General features: G+C 38.0%; 1 protein-coding gene across 1 annotated transcript in view; it reads left to right on the top strand.

The window, feature by feature from the left end:
- LOC150086891 (dynein axonemal heavy chain 7-like) overlaps nt 1–22,086 on the top strand; it is a 1,233,418-nt gene that overhangs the window by 618,516 nt on the left and 592,816 nt on the right. Inside the window, exon 33 of the mRNA XM_090372313.1 lies at nt 17,641–17,833. Within this exon, the coding sequence (XP_090228439.1) occupies nt 17,641–17,833 (193 nt within the window). The remainder of the gene's footprint in view (nt 1–17,640; nt 17,834–22,086) is intronic.

Consider the following 22,086-nt stretch of genomic DNA (forward strand, 5'->3'; position numbering starts at 1 on the left):
CAGTCTCTCCTGTTAATAAGTACAGACCAGGCTGAAAAAAATTCTACCCCTTGAGCCTTGCACTTGCCGCCTTTGTTATATGATACATTATATCCTGAACTAGATAGCGTTAGTAAGAATAGTATAGTATATAATATAATATTGTCAATTAATCAGTAAAATTTATTAATTTTGTAAAACTTTGTTGTCAATTAAATTGTACTTTTAAGTAAATACATATAACGACTTAGATAACAAACGTATCATAATTAGTTAATACATAACTTGATACAGAAATTATATAAATGGAACTTGTAGAAAATACTTGATACTGAAAAATATATATAGCGCTATAACTACGTTGGGATACAAGTTTAATGTTATACTTTTGTACTGAAATTGAAATTTTATTAAAATTAAATCAAAATTATGACTCAGACCAGAGCAGCAAAGCAAAAGGCTCAAGCTAATGGGAGAACTGTGGCTCAGAGGAGAACTGAGGGGGGAAGTTGCCCTCTGAATCACAGCCTTTTAAAATGCACTACTTGCATGATATTTGTGGAGTAATCAGGTACGAGACATGATATTGCCATGGGGAATGTCTTTGTGTGTGCACGATGCATGGAGTGTAACGAAATCAGGCGACAACTCAGCATTGTTATTGGCCTATAAGAGAGCTTAAAGGACAGGGTGGATGCCCTCGAAAGATCTCGAAAGAGGGCCCATCAAGCTCCCAGCTGCCCATATCAATGCCAGAGCTTGCACTTGATCATCACACAACATAGCGGCAACCCCCCAAGGCAGAGTGCGCTGGTCCTACAGGAACTAGTAGTTGTTGGTGACTCTATTGTCAGGGAAACAGGGAACATGCTTTGTAAAAAGGATAGGTGGAACAGGACCAGGGTATGTCTGCCAGAGGCAAATGTTGATGACATTGTAGAGCGGATATCATCTTTTAAGGGCACAAAAGGTGATATAGTTGTACACGTTGGCACTAATGATATTAAAAGTAGGAGATCAACAGAATTACTTAACAAGTACAGGTCACTGTTGAAAAAAAGCTGTGAATTAGGGTTGAATTTGAAAGTGTCTGCAATTCTGCCCAGACACGATAGGAGAGAGTATATGATGAGAGCCTTGCGATCAATTCGGCAAAGACTCTGCAATCCTGGAAAGACTGTGCAAGGCTCAAGGGGTAGAATTTTTTTTCTGCCCGGTCTGTACTTGTTAACAGGAGAGACTGCTTCTACAGGGATGGGATACTTAAATAGAAAGGGTGTAAGAATATTTGCTGATGCTATCGAAGCAGAGTTAGGTGGGTCAGAAAACTGCTAGCTTGGGGGGGAAACAAGGACTAATAGATTAACAGTAGCCACTGGCAGAGATGAAAGTGATTCTTTCACTTCTTCTATTGGGGCACCTCCGTAGCCAGGTGGGAAGGAGCAGCAGTGCGTAGCACACGCTTCTTGATATAGACCGGGGTTCGAGCCCATCACCACCAAATACGAAGGATGCGGAAAGGTCAGGGAATGACCACCGCATATCCCAGAGCAATATGGCCTTAGTTCCTAATGCTCCTTAAAACCAAAACAACAAATAACATCTTCTATTGGAATGAGGAGAAGCCTGGAAAATAAGATGCAGGATATTTCAGAGACTGCTGGGAATCATTGGGGTACAAGTAAACACATGGGTTGTGTTAGGGTAGCTAAGAAAAAGAACAGGTGCATGTATACTTGCATCTACACCAATGCTAGGAGTTTGGTAAATAAATTTGATGAATTTGAGGTATTGCTCAAAACATCAAAGGCAGATATTGTGGGGATTTCAGAGACGTGGTGTCACACAGATATAAGGAATGCAGAACTGGAATTTGGGGAGTACGTCTACAGAAAGGATAGACATGATAGGAATTGAGGAGGGATTATGCTATTAGTTAAGAAACACCTAAAATCTATGGAAGTGAAGCCAGTCGACATCGCGGGACAGTGCAGTGTCGAGTTAGTTTGATGTGACATAAGCATTAGGAGATCAAAATTGAGAGTAAGAGTGTGTTATAGGCTTAATAACTCTGATGAGTATAATAAAAAACTGTACAGGGATATAGAGTGGGCCAGTAAATCAGAGAGTCTTATAATGGGAGATTTTTATTTCCGACATTGACTGGAATTTGTGGGTTGGTCACTCACACCCTAGCAAGGATTTTGAGGATTTATTGGATGATTGTTTTCTACATCAGAATGATGAGGAGGCAACTAGAGGTTGTAATACTCTTGATTTGATTATCAGTAGTGATTCTTCATGCATTAAGAATCTGCAGATAAAGGAACTTCTAGGTGGCAGTGATCACATTGTGCTGAAGTGGGATTTACTCAAAGAGGTAACTACAATCAGGGGTAAAGAGAAGGGTTATTGCTTTTGTAAAGGCGACTACGATGGTCTGAAACAGTATGTAAATTCTATACAGTGACGCCAACTAATGATGTTACCAACAGCAAATTCAAAATGGAAAGCATTCAAAGAACTTATCTTGGAAGCTACTAGGCTTTACATACCAACTAAGAAATATTGTTCAAGGTTTAGGCCTAAATGGATGTCAGATGAACTAATGAGACATATGCCAGAGAAGAAAAATGCACGGGATACATATAAATTAACACGTGACACAGAAGCCTATGATAGATATACGCTGTTCTGTAACCATGTCACAAAGGAGGTTAGGCAGGCAAAGGCAGAGTATGAGAAATCTTTGGCAAAGGATGCAAAGAAAAACAGCAAAGAGTTCTTTACTTATGTAAACTCTAGAAGAAAGAGGATGAATCAGATTGTTCCACTGGATATCGATGGTTCAACTGTTGATGATCCTGTTCAGGTAGGTAATAAACTAAATGAATATTTTGCATTGACATTCACACACGAGGAGTTATTCAGCGAGGGGAATGCCAGATGTGTATTCAACTCTGGCAGTAAGCTAGATAATCTTGTAATAACTGAGAGTAAAGTGGAGGAGAAATTATTGAAGGTAAACACAAGAAAGGCACATGGGGTGGATGGGATCTATCCAGTTATATTAACGGAGGTAGCAAAGTAAGTAAACAAACCCCTAGCCATAATTATGAGAGCCTTGGACAGAGGAGGTACCCATAGACTGGAGATGTGCAAATGTGACCCCAATTCACAAAGAACGACAAAGGCTGACACAAGTAATTATAGACCTGAGAGTTTAACATCTGTTCCAGGAAAATTAATGGAGGGACTGGTTAAAGAAGCACTGTAGAATCATCTAGACAAGGCTTCAGTTATAGCTCAGGTGCTTCCGTATCCAGGCGGGAAGGAGCAGCAGTGCGTAGCACACGCTTCTTGATTAGACTGGAGTTCGGGTCCGTCACCACCAAATACGGAGGATGCGGAAAGGTCAGGGAATGACCACCGCATATTCCTGGAGCAATATGGCCTTAGTTGCTAATGCTCCTAAAAACCAAATAACAAACAGTTATAGCTTGGACCGAGCATGGTTTTGTTAAGGGAAAGTCTTGCCTGACCAACTTGATTGGATTCTATGATGCAGTCACAAAAGAGCTGGATGCAGGGAATAACTTTGATATTATATACTTGGATCTTAGAAAGTCTTTTGATACTGTTGCACATGGAAGACTGCTGCACAAATTGGAGCAGTGTGGCATTGGAGGCAAATTACTGCTTTGGATAAAGGGGCGATTGAGGGGGAGAAGACAGAGAGTGGTAATCAATGGACACTACTCATCGTGGACTAATGTTATTAGTGGAGTTCCTCAGGGTTCAGCGTTGGGTCCATTATTGTTTTTTATATTTATAAATAATATTGATGTCGGTATATCAAGCTTAATGTCCAAGTTTGCAGATGATTCCAAGCTTTGCAGGATTGTTAAGGACACTACTGACGCTATGCTGCTGCAACACGATGTAGAAAAGTCCAGCAGATGGACTGAGAGATGGCAAATGAAGTTTAACATTGACAAATGTAAAGTACTATATATGGGAAACAGCAACACCAGAGCAACGTATCAACTCTGTGGTACTACACAGACAGTGGTAGAGAATGAAAAGGACCTGGGGGTAATTGTGCACGACCTGGGGGTAATAATCAGAGATATGAATTTCTCTGAACATTGCATACGGGCTGCAACAGTAGCTCATGGTTGTCAATGATATACAGGAATTTTTCTTGCAGGGATAAGGAGGTGATTATTCCCTTGTGTAAGGCAATGGTCAGGCCACACCTTGAGAAATGAGGCCTCCAGAACAGATAGGTCTGGAGGCCTCATTTCAAGAAGGATGTAGGGCTACTGGAATGAGTACAGAGAGGGGCAACAAGATTAGTCAATGAAACAAAGGGGTGCTCTTATGAAGAAAGGCTTAAATTTTGCAAATTACAGTGTCTGGAGACTAGACACAGGTGAGGTGATCCGATAGAGGTATATAAAGCCTTGAATGGTTTGAGCATGCTCAATGCTGATGGGATTTTTCCTCTTGCTCAGAATAATTAACTGAGAGGACATAAATTCAAATTGAGGAAAGACAGATTTAGGATAGATATGTGGAAATTTGCCTTTCGCCAGCGGGTAGTTGGTTAGTGGAACAGACTTCCATCCCTTGTTGTGGAAGTTGATAGTCTAAATAAATGTAAGGCTCAGCTGGACAGGTATTTCGAACGAACGGAGGGGTGAAGCAGAAGTTTTTTTTTTTTTTTTTTGGCTGATGCTGCATAACCTTGCTTTCTTGCATCATATGCCTCTACTAATGCTAATGCTAGTTGAGCAGATTGGTTGAGAGGTGACATCTGAAGTTTAACATTGACAAATATAAAGTACTGCGTATGGGTAGCAGTAACGTATCAACTGGGTAGTACTACACTCAGAATAGTGGAGAATGAAAAACACTTGGGGGTAATTGTGTAATCAGATATGAAATTTTCTGTGCAGTGCATAATGGCCGCAAGAGTAGCTCATGGTATCTTGTCAATGATATACAGGAATTTTGCTAGCAGTGATAGGTGGGCGATTGTCCCCTTGTATAAAAGCAATGGTCAGGCCATACCTTGAGTACGGTTTACAGGTCTGGAGGCCTCATTTTAGGAAAGATGTAGAGCTGCTGGAATGAGTACAGAGAAGGGCAATGAGATTGGTGAGTGAAACAAATGGTTGGTGTTACCAAAAAGGAGCTAAGTTGTGCAGATTGTAGCTTCTGTATACTAGTCACATGTGAGGTGTATACTTAGCCGCTTTATTGACTTAATTGTTATATTAAATTAATTTTCTATAAGTAGCTTATAGATCTAGTCAAGCTCCGTGGTTTATTTCGAATTTTGATAGCGTGATTTGGAAACTAAATAATACCTAAATAATGTCCATAGATTAACCGTTCTTAACTTGCCGCCATTGTTATACAATAGGACGTGTGCTAGCGTAAGGTTTAGCGGAAAACTAGATAGAGAGTATACTAGTATCAATTCATCAGTAAAGTTTATTAATCTTATTAAATTTCATTGTCAATTGAATTGTACTTTTTAACTAAATAAATATAGTGACCTAGTTATTCCAAACGTAACATCATAAATTAATACATATAAGTTGACAGGGGATAAGAAAGTCATATAACGTAACTCAGAGATAATATTCGATACCAAAATACATATACATAGTGTTATAACTGCATTGGGATATTGGTTTAGAGTTATATTTTGTATTGGAATTTTATTGAACTAATAGAAATCATGACTCTGAGCAGCAAAGCAAAAGGCTCAAACTAGTGGAAGTACTGTGGCTCAGGGGAGAACTGAGGGGGGAGATGGTTGTCCTCTGAATTACAGTCTTTTCAAATGCACTGCTTGTTTGATGTTTGTGGAGCAATCAGGAACGGCACATGATATTGCCAAGGGGAATGTTTTTGTGTGTGTGTGCGTGCGTGTGTGTGTGTGTGTGTGTGTGTGCGTGCGTGTGTGTGTGCGTGCGTGTGTGTGTGCACGTAGTAGTAGTAGTAGTGGCACATGATGCAAGAAAGCAAGTGTAGGAGCTTATGCAGCATCAGCCAAAAAAAAAAAAAAAAAATCACACCATTCCCTCCAAATGCCTGTCCAGTTCCTCCTTAAATTTATTTAACCTATCAACTTCCACAACGACAGATGGAAGTTTGTTCCAGCAATTAACCACCCGCTGGCTAAAGGCAAATTTCCGCACATCTATTCTACATCTGTCCTTTCTTAATTTGAACTTATGTCCCCGTAGGTTCGTGCGTGTGTGCGAGCAATGTAAGGAGTACGAGGAATCAGGGGCCAATTCGGCATTGTGATGGGTTTATATGAGACCTTGAAGGACAGTGTGGATGCCCTCAAAGGATTTAAATTGAGAGGCCCATCAAGCTCTCAGCTGCCCACATCAATGCCAGAGCTTGCACTTGAACGTCATGCAACCCAGAGGCAATCCCCAAGGCAGAATGCGCTGGTCCCAAAGAAAGTAGATGTTGTAGGTGACTCCATTGTCAGGGAAATGGGGAACATATTGTGCAAAAAGTATAGATGGAACAGGACCAGGGTATGTCTGCCAGGGGCAAAGGTTTATGATGTTGTAGGGCAGATATCATCCTTTAAGGGCACAAAGGGTGATATTGTTGTACATGTTGGCACTAATGATAAGAGTAGGAGACCGGTAGAATTACTTAACGAGTACATGACAATGCTGAAAAAAATCCGTGAGTTAGGGTTGAATTTGAAAGTGTCTGCAATTCTGCCCAGACACGTTAGGAGGGATTATATGATGAGAGCCTTGTCGATCAATTCGGCCCTGGAGAGATTGTGCAAGGCACAAGGAGTAGAATTTTTTTCAGCCTGGTCTGTGCTTGTTAACAGGAGAGACTGCTTCTACAGGGATAGGATACACTTAAATAGAAAGGGTGCAAGAATATTTGCTGATGCTATCGAGGCAGAGTTAGGTGGGTCGAAAACTGCTAACTTGGGGGGATACATGGACTAATAGATTAACAGTAGCAGCTGGCAGAGGTAAAAGTGATTCTTGCACTACTTCTATTGAAATGCAATTGAGCAGCAGCCTGGAAAGCAAGAAAATGGGAATTTCCAGGACTGCTGGGAGTCATTGTGGAACAAGTAAATACATGGGCTGTGTTAGGTTAACTAAGAGTAGAAACAGGTGTATGTATACTTGCATGTACACCAGTGCTAGGAGTATAGTTAATAAATTCGATGAGCTTGAAGTGCTAGTCAAGACATCAAAGGCAGATATTGTTGGGATATCAGAGACATGGTGTCACACAGACATAAGCAGTGCGGAACTGGAATTTAGGGAGTACAATGTGTACAGAAAGAATAGACAGGACAAGAAGGGAGGAGGGGATTATGCTGTTAGTTAAGAAACAGACAAAATCTAAGGAAGTGCATCCAATTGATGTTGGGGACAATGCAATGTTGAGTCTGTTTGGTATGACATAAGCACTGGGAAAGGAAAAATGAGAGTAGGTGTGTGTTATAGGACTAATGAATCTGATGAGTATAATGAGGAATTGTGCAGAGAAATAGTGTGCCAGTAAATTAGAGTGTCTTATAATGGGTGATTTTAATTTCCCAGATATTGACTGGATTTGTTTGTTGGTCACTCAGACACTAGCAAGGTTTTTGTGGATTTATTGGATGATTGTTTTCTACATCAGCATGTTCGGGAGGCAACTAGAGGGAGTAATACTCCTGATCTGCAGATAAATGAACCACTAATAACGGAACCACTAAGTGGCAGTGATCACAGTGTGCTCAAGTGGATTTTACTGAAAGAAGTAACTACCATCAAGGGTAAAGGGAAGGATTTTTGCTTTCATAAATGTGACTATGGTGGTCTGAGACAGTATTTAAATTCTATATGGTGGAAACAACTGATGATATTACCAACAGCAAATTCAAAATGGGAAGCATTCAAAGAATTAAATCTTGGAAGCTACTAGGCTTTTCATACCAACAAAGAAATATTGTTCAAGATTTAGACTTAAAAGGATGTGAGATGAACTAATTAGACATGTGACAGAGGAAAAAAATGCATGGGATATAAGTAAATTAACATGTGACACAGAAGCCTATGATGGATATAAGCTGGTCTCTAACCAAGTTACAAAGGAGGATGTTAGGCAGGCGAAGGCAGATTATGAGAAATCTTAGGCAAAGGATGCAAAGAAAAACAGCAAAGAGTTCTTTACCTATGTAAACTCTAGAAGGAAGGGGATGAATCAGATTGGTCAACTGGATATCGGTGGTTCAACTGTTGATGATCCTGCTCAGGAAGCTAACAAACTAAATGAATATTTTGCATTGACATTCACACATGAGGAGTTATTAAGCGAGAGGAATGCCAGAGGTGTATTCAACTCTGGCAGGAAGCTAGATAATCTTGTAATAACTGAGAGTAAAGTGGAGGAGAAATTGTTGAAGATAAACACAAGTAAGGCACCTGTGGTGGATGGAATCTATCCAGTTATATTAAAGGAGGTAGCATACGAAGTAAGCAAACCCTTAGCCATAATTATGAGAGCTTCCTTGGACTCAGGGAAGGTACCCATAGACTGGAGATGTGCACATGTGATCCCAATTCACAAAGGAGGATCAAAGGCTGACACAAGTAATTATAGACCTGTGAGTTTAACTTCTGTTCCAAGAAAATTAATGGAGGCACTGGTTAAAGAAGCACTGCAGGATCATCTAGACAAGATTTCAATTATAGTTCGGACACAGCATGGTTTAGTTAAGGGGAAGTCTTGCCTGACCAATTTAATTGGATACTATGATGCAGTCACAAAAGAGCTGGATGCAGGGAATAACTTTGATATTATAGACTTGGATCTTAGAAAGGCTTTTGATACTGTTGCACAAGGAAGACTGCTGAACAAATTGGAGCAATGTGGCATTGGAGGCAGATTGCTGCTATGGATAAAGGGGTGTGTGAGGGGGGAGAAGACAGAGAGTGGTAATCAATGGACACTGCTCATTGCAGACTAATGTTATTAGTGGAGTCCCTCGGGGTTTAGTGTTTTGTCCATTATTGTTTTCTGTATTTATAAATAATATTGATGATGATATATTAAGCTTAATGTCCAAGTTTGCAGATAATACAAAGGTTGGCAAGGTTGTTAATGACACTAATGAGAGTACGCTGCTGCAACAGGATGAGAAAAGTTGAGCAGATGGGCTGAGAGGTGGGAAATTAAGTTTAACATTGACAAATATAAATTACTAGATATGGGAAGCAGTAATCCCAGAGTAACGTATCAAATCTGTGGTACCACACTGACAGTGGTAGAGAATGAAAAGGACCTGGGGGGTAATTGTTCAGGCAGATATGAAGTTTTCTGAGCAGTGCAAATGGTCTGCAAGAGTAGCTCATGGTGGCTTTTCAATGATATGCAGAAATGATTCTAGCAGGGATGAGGAGGTGAGTATCCCCTTGTAGAAGGCAATGGTCCGACCATACTTTGAGTACTGTATACAGGTCTGGAAGCCTCATTTTAAGAAGGATGTAGAACTGTTGGAACGAATTCAGAGAAGGGCAAGAAGATTAGTGAATGGAACAAAGGGTTGCTTTTACGAAGAAAGGCTTAAGTTTTGCAAATTACAGTGTCTGGAGACTAAGCACCTGCGAGGTGATCTGATTGAGGTGTATAAAGCCTTGAATGGTTTGAGAATGCTCATTGCTGATGGGATTCTTCCTCTGGCTCAGAATAATCACCTGAGAGGGCATAAATTCAAATTGAGGAAAGACAGTTGTAGGATAGATGTGCGGAAATTTGCCTTTAGGCAGCGGGTGATTGATTGCTGGGACAAACCTCCGTCTGTTGTTGTTGTAGAATTTATTGTTTAAATAGATTCAAGGCAAACATTTGGAATGTGTGATGGATGAAATAAAGGGGTTTTTTTTTGCTGATGCTATATAAGCTTGCTTTCTTGCATCATGTGCCTTTGCTAATGCTAATGGTAATAAGGTGTTGAATGGATTGGGCAAGCTCAATGCTAATGGGATTCTTCCTCTTGCTCAGATTATTCACCTGAGAGGGTATAAATTTAAATTGAGGAAAGATAATTGTAGATTCCATGTGTGAAAATTTGCCTTAACCAGCGGGTGGATGATAGTTGGAGCAAACTTCCGTCTGTTGTAGTTTAGATCAGCTACTGAAATAAGTTCAAGGCACAATCAGAGAAACATTTGGAGTGAATGGATGGGTGAAATGGGAAGGTTTCTTTTTTTTTTTTGTTGGCTTATGCTATATAATACTCTTGATTTGATTATCAGCAGTGATTCTTCATGCATTAAGAATCTGCAGATAAATGAACCACTAAGTGGCAGTGATCACAGTGTGCTGAAGTGGGATTTACTCAAAGAGGTAACTACATTTAGGGGTAAAGGGAAGGGTTATTGCTTTCGTAAAGGTGACAACGATGGACTGAGACAGTATTTAAATTCTATACAGTGGGACCAACTGATGAGGTTACCAACAGCAAATGCAAAATGGGAAGCATTCAAAGAACTTATCTTGGAAGCTACTAGGCTTTACATACCAACCAAGAAATATTGTTCAAGGTTTAGGCCTAAATGTATGTCACATGAACTGATGAGACATATGGCAGAGAAGAAACATGCATGGGATACATACAAATTAACACATGACACAGAAGCCTATGATAGATACAAGTTGATCTGTAACCAAGTTACAAAGGAGGTTAGGCAGGCGAAGGCAGATTACGAGAAATCCTTGGCAAGGGATGCAAAGAAAAACAGTAAAGAGTTCTTTACTTATGTAAACTCTAGAAGGAAGGGGATGAATCAGATTGGACCACCTGATATCGATGGGTCAACTGTTGATGATCCTGCTCAGGTAGCTAACAAACTAAATGAATATTTTGCGTCGACATTCACACGAGGAGTTATTTGGAGAGGGGAAAGCCAGAGGTGTATTCAACTCTGGCAGTGAGCTAGATGATTTTGTATCAACTGAGAGGAAAGTGGAGGAGAAATTGTTGAAGATGAACACAAGAAAGGCACCCGGGGTGGATGGGATCTATCCAGTTATATTAAAGGAGGCAGCAGAGGAAGTAAGCAAACCCTTAGCCATAATTATGAGAGCTTCCTTGGACTCAGGGGAGGTACCCACAGACTGGAGATGTCCAAATGTGACCCCAATTCACAAAGGAGGATCAAAGGTTGACACAAGTAATTATAGACCTGTGAGCCTAACTTGTGTTCCAAGAAAATTAATGGAGGCACTAGTTAAAGAAGCACTGCAGGATGATTTAGACAAGACTTCAGTTATAGCTCGGACACAGCATGGTTTTGTTAAGGGGAAGTCTTGCCTGACCAATTTGATTGGATACTATGAGGCAGTCACAAAGGAACTGGATGCAGGGAATAACTTTGACATTATATACTTGGATCTTAGAAAGGCTTTTGATACTGTTGCACATGGAAGACTGCTACACAAATTGGAGCAGTGTGACATTGGAGGCAAATTGCTGCTATGGATAAAGGGGTGGTTGAGGAGGAGAAGACAGAGAGTGGTAATCAATGGACACTGCTCGTCGTGGACTAATGTTATTAGTGGAGTCCCTCAGGGCTCAGTGTTGGGTCCATTATTGTTTTGTGTATTCATAAATGATATTGATGATGGTATATCAAGCTTAATGTCGAAGTTTGCAGACAATACCAAGGTAGGCAGGGTTGTCAAGGACACTACTGACACTATGCTGCTGCAACAGGATCTGGAAAGGTTGAGCAGATGGGCTGAGAGGTGGCAAATGAAGTTTAACATTGCAAATGTAAAGTACTACACATGGGAAACAGCAACCCCAGAGCAACGTATCAACTCTGTGGCACTACACTGACAGTGGTAGAGAATGAAAGGGACCTGGGGGTGGTTGTGGAGGCAGATATGAAGTTCTCTGAGCAGTGCAGATGGGCTGCAAGAGTAGCTCATATATAGGAATTTTTCTAGCAGGGATAAGGAGGTGATTATTCCCTTGTATAAGGCAATGGTCAGGCCACACCTAGAGTACTGTATACCGATCTGGAGGCCTCATTTCAAGAAGGATGTAGACCTGCTGGAACGACTACAGAGAAGGGCAACAAGATTAATGAATGGAATAAAGGGGTGCTCTTACGAAGAAAGGCGTAAGTTTTGCAAATTATAGTGTCTGAAGACTAGGCAACTGCGATGATATCTGATAGAGGTGTATAAAGCCTTGAATGGTTTGAGCATGCTCAATGCTGATGGGATTCTTCCTCTTGCTCAGAATAATCACCTGAGAGGGCATAAATTCAAATTGAGGAAAGACAGATGTAGGATAGACGTGCGGAAATTTGCCTTTAGTCAACGGGTGGTTGGTTGGTGGAACGGACTTCCATCCCTTGCCGTGGAAGTTGATAGCCTAAATAAGTTTAAGCCTCAGCTGGACAGGTATTTTGAACGAACAGAGGGGTGAAGTGGAAGTGGTTTCTTTTTTTTTTTTTTTTTGGCTGATGCTGCATAAGGTTGCTTTCTTGCATCAAATGCCTCTACTAATGCTAATGCTAAGTTTGCTTTATTGCATCATATGCCCTACTAATGCTAATGCTAATATCTCTTTACAAACATTGAAGCCCATAAACCAGGTTTCCCAGTCAGACCAATGATTAGTGGCAAGCTTCATCCTGAACAGTAGATCTCAATCTGGTTTTACAACCCTTTTCCCTAATACTTCAAGGTGTTCTTAAAGCACATCTTGAAGAACAACCAGGACCTAATTTTCTAAAAAGAGGTAGAAATAAATTAAAATGACATCTTGGTATCATTTGACATAGATTCTGCGTTAACAACGAAACCTCTGGATGAAGTAAAGTCATACCTTCAATAAGAATTAAACAGCCACATCTACCTTTGCAACCCAAAACCACTACCAGTTTCAGAGACAATGCAACTCGTCAATCTGTCGATTAAGAAACCCTACTTCTCATTCAACGGATTGTTATATTCACAGATCTCAGGTCTAAGCATGAAAAATGCCTTCTCTGAACTTATGGTAGATTCATGACCTACTTGGAAAATGAATTCTTGGAAAACCCTTTAACCAAAGTTCGGGAGCTATGTATCTGAAGAGCTGCAGAAATTTTACGATGCGTTTAACAACTACCACTAGAAGGAAAGTTTAAAATTGAAATGAAATGGATATCCCTGCATATCATTAAGAAAACAAAAGAGGACAGTTCCAAAACCTTTAACTAACCTCAACCAAGCAAGCAATGGCAATACCAAGTAATGTAAAGATAGCAAAAGAAGCAAGGAAATATTGAATCAGCACTTTCTTCAAGTGGAAGTAGCATCTGTAAAATAGATATTAAAACACCAGTCCAACTGTTCTAACAATCCTAGAGGCTCTATTTACAAAATAGACTGCAAATGTGGCAGTACATACATAGGGGATTCATACAGAAGACTTAATTCCAGAATTAAAGAACACAAAAAAGATGTTCAATATTGGAGGATACAAAAACTTCACATGCATGTGTTCCAATGTGAACTGACATATGGCAGTTCAATAACACTAGAGTTCTATCCACAGACCACCAGTACAACAAAAGAAAATTTAAGGACGTATTCCTTTTAAAAATGTTTGAGGCCATTTCCCCACACATAGAACACGGTGTTGAATTTACCCAACAATAGCTTAACTTATTTAAAAAGGCAATATAGGAAGAGCTGAAGAAGCAAGAAAGAAAACTCCAAATACTAGAAGAACAGCCTAATCCCAGTGCCTCCCCACAACCACCTCCAGAAATAGGCATAAAAACAACACAGAGGATCTGAAGACGAGGTTTGAATCCATCCACCTCAAGGTTGTTGTTGTTGTTATTTGTTTTTTTGGAGCATTAGCAACTAAGGCCATATTGCTCCTGGGATATGCGGTTGTCATTTCCTGGCCTTTCCTCATCCTCTGTATTTGGTGGTCACGGGCTTGAACCTCGGTCTAATCAAGAAGCGTGTGCTATGCACTGCTCCTGCCCACCTGGCTACGAAGGCGCCCCATCTCAAGGCTACAATTCTCAAAAATCAGTGGTTCCTGATTTTTGAACCCCTTTTTTTCCCTTTTCTTCATATCAGCTAATGCCTGTTGTGTACTTTAGATCATAATTTCAGTAAAGTCACTTACATACACGTGTCCTTGCCTGTTTTCATGAATTTTTAACATTATTAGTAGTGGTTTGAAAAGCATATCAGAAATCAATTCCTTATAAATTTCCTTGTATGAAACACGCAAAAAAAATCCCCTATCTGTCATATTTTCAGTGGCATCAAATACACCAGAAATTTCAGTGGGATCACTCTCCACTCATTCCCTTCCCCATCATTGTGCAAGTTTTTCCTGGATTGAATAATTTCAATTTATTCATTTTATTTTATTTATCCTGCTAATTATGTTACTCAAATTGAGTAAAACTACGAATATATAGTGTAAAAAATAATATGTAATGTACTATGCATAAATTGTATATAGTAATTATCCTCCAGAAATTTTGTATTAAAAAAATATTAATTAAATTAATTTTATTATATTTTTCAAAAATTTGAAAAATGTTATATTAAAAATTAATATGTAATATTAATTTTAACTTAATAGTAATTTGGTGTTTATTCATTTTAATTTTTTGGCCTTAAAAACCAGCCTATGTATGGTCTAAAGGATGAGTTCTGGCAAGAATCCCGAAATTTTACCTTAATGTGTAGTAATTTAGATAATAGCTATATAAACTATCTTAATATTCATATGGTATAAGAGTGGTCATTATAAAAATCTAAATTCTGAGACATGGTTTCTGAGGTTTATATATAATGCAGTTTATATAATGTTATATTTTATTGTTTTGTTCGAATTGTTTTATGGCATAGGGAAGCTTGTTTTAACAAATAATGGAATTTGTAAACAAAATTATCAGTTCTTTAATAAGGATGATAATACAGTGGATTCCAGTTATTTAGGCCACCGGTTAATCGGGGCAGCCATTTATTTGGGGCAAATCTTAAAAAACAGAACCCAATCGAGAAAATAGCAGGAGACTGCAGCACTGGAGATCACCCTACAATTGTCTCTGACCATACCACGTGGTTCGGTCCGATTTCTGGAGGTCACAACCATAAAACAATAAAACAATTAGCAGTCACCTGTTTATTGGGTTTTTCTGTTAGCGCAATCTATCATAAACGAATAGTAAACTCAATCTTATTGAATTTGCGATAATACCGACAGCTGGAATTCTGTGGGTTATTATGGTAAAATGTGTTTACACTTCCATGAAATCTTCAATCATATAAAAAAATTAATTTTCATAATCTTCTCTTCATTCCTATTTTTAAAGATTCGTAACTTATTCCGTTCTCACTTCCGCGTATCATGTTACTTGCAATTTGTGTGTGCCGTGTTCTTTGTTATTGTTTGCTTATCTTTTTGCTGTTTTAAATTTTAATCCCCACCCCACAAATGTCAGTGAACAGAAATGTCAACTAGTTAGTATGTACATATTACAGTACGTATTAATTCCGATTTTCACATATCATTTAAGTGGTAAGGTAATAAAGGGTAAATTTGTGCTTAATATATCTTTACTTTTATAGCCTGTGGATAATATTCCTCCTATTTTCGCTAATTAGAAGCGCTGTTTAATAGACTCCGTCATAACGTGATTTGATTGTATAGTGAACCAGTTGTAAAGTGGGGGTCCATTGTATTTTTAACATTTTTTTACGTGAAACTTTGGATAATTGGGGCAGCCGCTTAATCGGGCCAAAATGCACTAGTCCCGATGTGTCCCTGTTAACCGGAATCGACTGTAATAACAATAGAGATAGTTTTTCCACCCCAAAATTTTTACATTAAGCATTAAACTAACATAATTGTCTAAACATGGAAAAGGCCAAAAAAAAAAATGTGGTACATGTAGTTATTTGATTTATCTGTTGTCATTTTCATGAACATTGGTTAAGCAAAGTTGATTTATTTTCATCTGATGAGAATAAAATTTAAATAAAAATGAACTGTTCTTTGCTGCATTATAACGGTGGAATGTCTGAAATCTGGCTAATCAAAAACTGGACATCTGAAGATTTGGATTCCTCCTCTTTCTCACCCAAACCTCAGGTGGCACAAAACTGGTTGCTGCTGGATGGCATACTGAATTCTCCTAATACAAGTATATTTAAGTCAAATAATTTTAATGTAATGCTCCCTATAATTCCTATAGCAGCTGGCTTTGCTGTTATATGTTCAATGTATAAATTAGCATATTCTGTGTTTGTTGTCAGTGGACTTTTGAGTGCCATAAATAAGCACTCAGATCTTATAAACTAGCAATATAGTTTTCCAACTGCCAAACACAAATTCTCATTTGGACATTATTTGCATAGTGGGAAAACAAACCACAATTACTTTATTTATTTCTAAAAGTGGCACAGCATTACATTTGGATAAGAATGTTTTTATTGCTAAATTAATAAAAAAAATTTCATTTATTAAAATGTACTGACCTATTGTATTATATTACTTAAATCAAATTAAATTATATTATATATTTTATTTTATTTTATTTTATTTTATTGTTGAATTGCTAAGAGAAAATTGTGTTCTCTTAGCAGCTCAACAGCCTAGTCCAAAACAGCTCTTCAACTCCTGATGACTCACAGCCTGGGAATTAATAAACTTGCATCATGTCTTTCTATTGACACTTAAAAGAGAGAAAAAAATTAAAAACACATTTTTGTGAGTAAATAAAATTTAATTATACTGTATTTTGGCACTGTTTTTCATGTTGCGATAAGCTATATGCAAGATCTGAGCACTCACTCAAATCACTCAACACTTAGTTCTTGCCAATTTCTCTATGTGATTAATTTTATTTCTATATGCAGAATATGTTGTCTCTAAAAATATGGATATAAGAAACTCACAATTGGGAAATGCAAGTAAAATGTAGTAGTAGTCATATGATGAATTAAAACTTACACTTTTTTTTTTTTTTTTTTTTGTAATGTAACATTATTGAAGTGATTTTTTTTAGTAGTTGCTTATCAGTTTTGTTGAGTCAGCTTTGGTTTCTTGCTTATGGGCTTCTTGTTTCCAAATTTTAAAGGTAATAAAAGAATAAATAGGGCAGAGTAATACAATTAATAAACAATAAGCTAATCACACAGGTAAGTTAACAAAAAGGAGGTACTCAGTGCTGCCAACTGAACAAGCTACTATGGTATTCTCTTGTTACCTGACATACTTGGATTTTGACATTTAATTTGGCAATTTGTGTTTGTTTACATTTATTTTCCAAAAACACAGAAAAATGGCAATTTCCATTCTGAAGATTACTATTTTTCAGAGATTCTATCCATATAAATGTTTAAAGTTGAGGCATTTAGAATAATGAAAAGTACAAACATCACTTAGATTAGAAAATCAGTACCAAGACATGTTTTTTGTTGTTTTAACTGGTGTCCTATCTAAAGATATTTTTCATGTAAAATTCACTAGGACTGAATTTTATTTAAGTTCATCTGTACCATCATGTACTTCTCTTCTCTTTTCTTTAGAAATTTTATAATATTGAATGTAATTTTAATTTTTAGATATGCTTTAGAACATTTATCCAGAATATCTCGAATTCTCACACTTCCTGGTGGTAATGCTCTGCTGGTTGGAGTTGGAGGAAGTGGCAGACAATCTCTAACAAGGCTGGCTGCTTCCATTTCAGGTCAAAAAATGTTCCAGCCAGAAGTGACTAAGAATTATGGTCAAACAGAATGGCATGATGATATAAAAGTATGCAAAATTTAAGTTTTCACTGATTTGAATAGATTTATATTTTCAAATGTTCTTAAAATTATTCATATTTAGCATACGTATATATATATATATATATCTTTATTTTCTAAGTTGCACAAAAAAGTATAGGGATTACTTGTTCAATATAGTGCCAATCTATAAACACAAATCTTGAGGTATTGCAATTAGCCCACTGGTTTTCCAATGATTTCTGTAAGAAGACTGTGGTGATTATGATTTATTTCATACTCGCCAGAATTTGAGCTGTTGTATTACTCTTTATCATTGGTGCATTATAAAATCAGTGTCCTTTCAAAGATTTTTCAAAACAAAAAAAATATATATATCACATGGAGTCATATATGATGAATATATAGAGGACTTGAGTGATTCCATGTTTAGTCAAAAAAAAAAAATAGTGACAAATATAATGGTATGTTATCATGATGAAGTCTTTGGAGTTGCATTTTCCTGGTCTTTTTCTTCAAATTGCATCATAAATGTGCCTCAGAATTTCACCATCTGTGCTTCTGGAGCATATTCTTGTTGAACAATACCCTCACAATGAAAAAATGGCTTTTATGTTTTTTTTAATGAAAATCCAAAGCACAAAGGGTATTAGAACCTATAGTACTTATGTGCATGTATTAAAAGTTGAGAAGACTGAAGATACCTGTTAAAGCAAGACTTGGAAAATCTGTGGATTTTAACTTTCAGGTTGTTCCAAAGAACAAAAAGTAGTTGGACTAGGTGAGGAGGAGGAAAAGTTAGTTCTGTGGGCTTGGAGTTGGACAGCGACTGGATGTTAACTGTTTGAGGCATGTGTTTTGACTGGCTCATAAGAGAGTGGTGGAATTACAGATGGCAGTTCAGAAGAAGAGTGTCCATGGCATTAGCAGCATAACCTGAATGTCTGAGCCAGAAAGTGGAGCGACTTCATAAATGACTAGTCATTAATTAACCTTGCTGTTCTCTTTTTGAATAGAACCAAGAAGCTTGAGAAAGGTTTTTAGGGACACCACCACAGATGTAAGTACAGTATTCCATGGCAAAGCAAATTTGCAATTTGTACAGAGTGAGCTGCTGTTTAGAAGAAAAATAACATTGACATTAAAAAAAAACCCTTTTTTTTAAGCAAATAAACCAATATTTGAGACATGCTTCTACCGAGAGAGAGAGAGAGAGAGAGAGAGAGAGAGATAGAAGTCAAGATGATCCCCAATAGAAATATGTGATCTTTTCTCAAAATCTGAGTGTCATCAAAGGTGAGCATAGAAATGGCAGACATTTTTGGGAGAAATAAGACAGGACTGAATTTTATATGGAATGAAGCTAATTAAGTTCCTGATTGGAGAATTACTTGGGTTGGCAATAGGAATTGGCGATAGGTATCTGATAATTTTAAACAATTTGTGAAGTGCATGGTTTCTCAAACTGGAAGGTGGAGTGTGCTGTCATCAGCAAACTATGAATAGGATTTCCATTCTGTGGAAGAAGGTCATTAATAATCAAGAGGAAAAGAGTGGGATGAAGAAATGAGCCTTGAAAAACATTAATATTAGTTGAGAAGTTAGAAGACAAAGAGCCATCTACCAGTATGCAGAGCAAGTGATCAGGAAGAAATCTGATTACCCAGTTGCAAAAAATAGTCAGCAATCCATAAGATGGGAGTTTGTTTAGAAGACTTTTATGACATTTAGTGAAAATCAACAGTAATTGCTTGAGTATTACCAAAATTTTTCATTGAATTTCTCTAATGCTGAGTAACATAAGCCAGTTATATCACCAATGGACCAACACTGAAGAAATCCATATTGACAATCATTGATCAGATGGAAGTTTTCAAGATAGTGTAAGGGTTGGTGAGTGATGAATTTCTCCATTACTTTGGAATGGATAGAGGTAAGTGTGATGGGATAATAATTAGAAGACAAAACTATCTGGATATGAGAAAATCCATTCAGAAAGGAAAACACCAGTATAATAAGAAAGAATAAAAGGGCTGCACAAAACAGGTGGAAGTTTTTAAGAAAAAGAAAAATGTTCTTTGAGAAATGTCATTAGAACCTGATATCATTTTTTGTAGCATCAAGATTGTCCAGAATTCTTCTAATATCCTTCTGACGAAAGACCATGGGAAGCATTTGTGGTAGGAAGTAACTGGCCAAACTCACCAACATAAGAATTAAAAGAGAAGTAAGATCCTAATAAGTTAGCTTTATTTTTAGCTAAGGAATCAAGTTGTAACAGATATATAGATGGAAGTGCTGCCAGTAGTTTTGACAAATGACCAGAAGGCTGAACTCCCACTTAGGTAAGAAGTAACTTTTCTACTCTAGCCTGTTCAAGATTGAGTTTAGATTGATTAATAATTGTTTTAAACTTGTTGCAAGGTTTAGTGTAAGCTGAATATGAAACTGGAGGTTTGGATTCAAGCAAGTTGCAGTGTGCTACTTTCTTGCCTTGGACAGCCTTAAGACATTTATTGGAAATTCGAGTTTAGATAAAGGACAGGATTTTAGAGTGGAATGTGAAACAAAGTAATTTCATTGATATAATCTGAGCAAATTGTAGGATTGGAAGATTTAAAACAGTAATCCATCCAAGTAAAAGAAGAGTAAGGAAATCAAACAGATCACCCTATTTTGCATTCTTATAATGCAAAACATGAGAGAGAGAGAGAGAGAGAGAGAGAGAGAGAGAGAGAGAGAGAGAGAGAGAGAGATGGTCCATCGGATAAGGTACCTCAGATCATCACCAAGTTCTGATCTGAGATACCTAGAGACCTGATATTGACTATGTATTTTGAAGGGTTGTTGGTGAGAAAAAGATCACGAACGTTGGGGTGTAGTTAGGATTGTCTGGTATGCTGGTAGGGAGGTAATGGCACAAGTTGTGTGAAATCATCAGTAATCACAGAAGCCTCAGCTTCTCATACAGCTGGCTCAATAAAACTGGTGTTGATATTAAAATCACTGAGAAAAATTATCCCACTGTTAGGAAAGTTGCCTTTGCAGATGACCTCATCCTTCAGGTCAGAGGCAACAGCAGAGTGGCACTCCAACTTTTCTCTCAGAGAACTACAACAATGGGTGCAGACACACAGACTGTTCATTTCTTGGAAAAAACTAAAGCCATCCTTGTAAAGGAAGCTCTGGCTGCCCAGAAGGTCCACAAAATTAATGACATCTCAATCAAAACAGCACAAGAATGAAAATACTTGTGAATAGCATTTTACAGCATGTTAACCTTCTTACTACACCTAATTAGACCGGGGTTCGAGCCCGTCACCACCAAATGTGGAGGATGTGGAAAGGTCAGGGAATGACCACTGCATATCCCGGAGCAATATGGCCTTAGTTGCTAATGCTCCTAAAAACCAAATAACAACATCCTACATTATGCTACATTATCCTACCTAAATTATCTTGCAAAAAAAAAAAAATAATAATTACACAGAAATGATAGCCTGAATTAGTAGATCTGTTGGGGCCTAGAAAAGATATACACTAGCAAAAATCTATAAGGTAATCATCTTACCAATTGTTACCTATGGAGCTGATGTCTGGTTTACCAGAGCAACCATAGTGAGAAACAAAAGAAAATTAGGCACAATACAGAGGATAATACTGATCACTACCACACCAGAGTATGCTGCACAGTCAGTCCTCCTGCACTACAGGTCTTGGCTGGTGCTCTTCCATTGGACCTTGAGGTAATACACTGAGGATTGCACTGTTGTTTATAACTGACTTCATGGTAATAGTCCTCAGTTTAGGCAATTATATTAACCAGGAAAGGAAATGCATAGCCACACTGCTGATACAACAGTAGCAAACTAATTGGAAGCAAACCACCAAGGAGAGGTGACCAGGAGATTTGGGACTGACCTAGTGTCTCTGGTCAGCCCAAACCGCTCACCTTGGTTTGCCCTGGGCTCTACACTGCATTTATTATGGCAGGGCATGGCTGGCTCCTTTATGGCCAAACTACATAGTTTAGGCCTAGCTGAGGACCCACTCCACTCCTCTAGTTTCAGTGAGAATTGACTCCTGTGCTGTACAACTGCCCTCAATATGATAACGAAAGAAGTATATTAATCAGAAATAGTGGACCCCTAACTAGAGGACACAAACACCTCTTCATTACTAAAACAGTACTATAAAGCCCTAACAGATTACACACCCAGTCTTTAATATCAGAAAGGAAATAACAGACAAGCCCTGAATAACATAACCTTACAAGAAAGT

Source organism: Mastigoproctus giganteus, chromosome 4 (genome assembly GCF_048544385.1).
Source record: "Mastigoproctus giganteus isolate SK-2022 chromosome 4, ASM4854438v1, whole genome shotgun sequence".
Classification (NCBI taxonomy): domain Eukaryota; kingdom Metazoa; phylum Arthropoda; class Arachnida; order Uropygi; family Thelyphonidae; genus Mastigoproctus; species Mastigoproctus giganteus.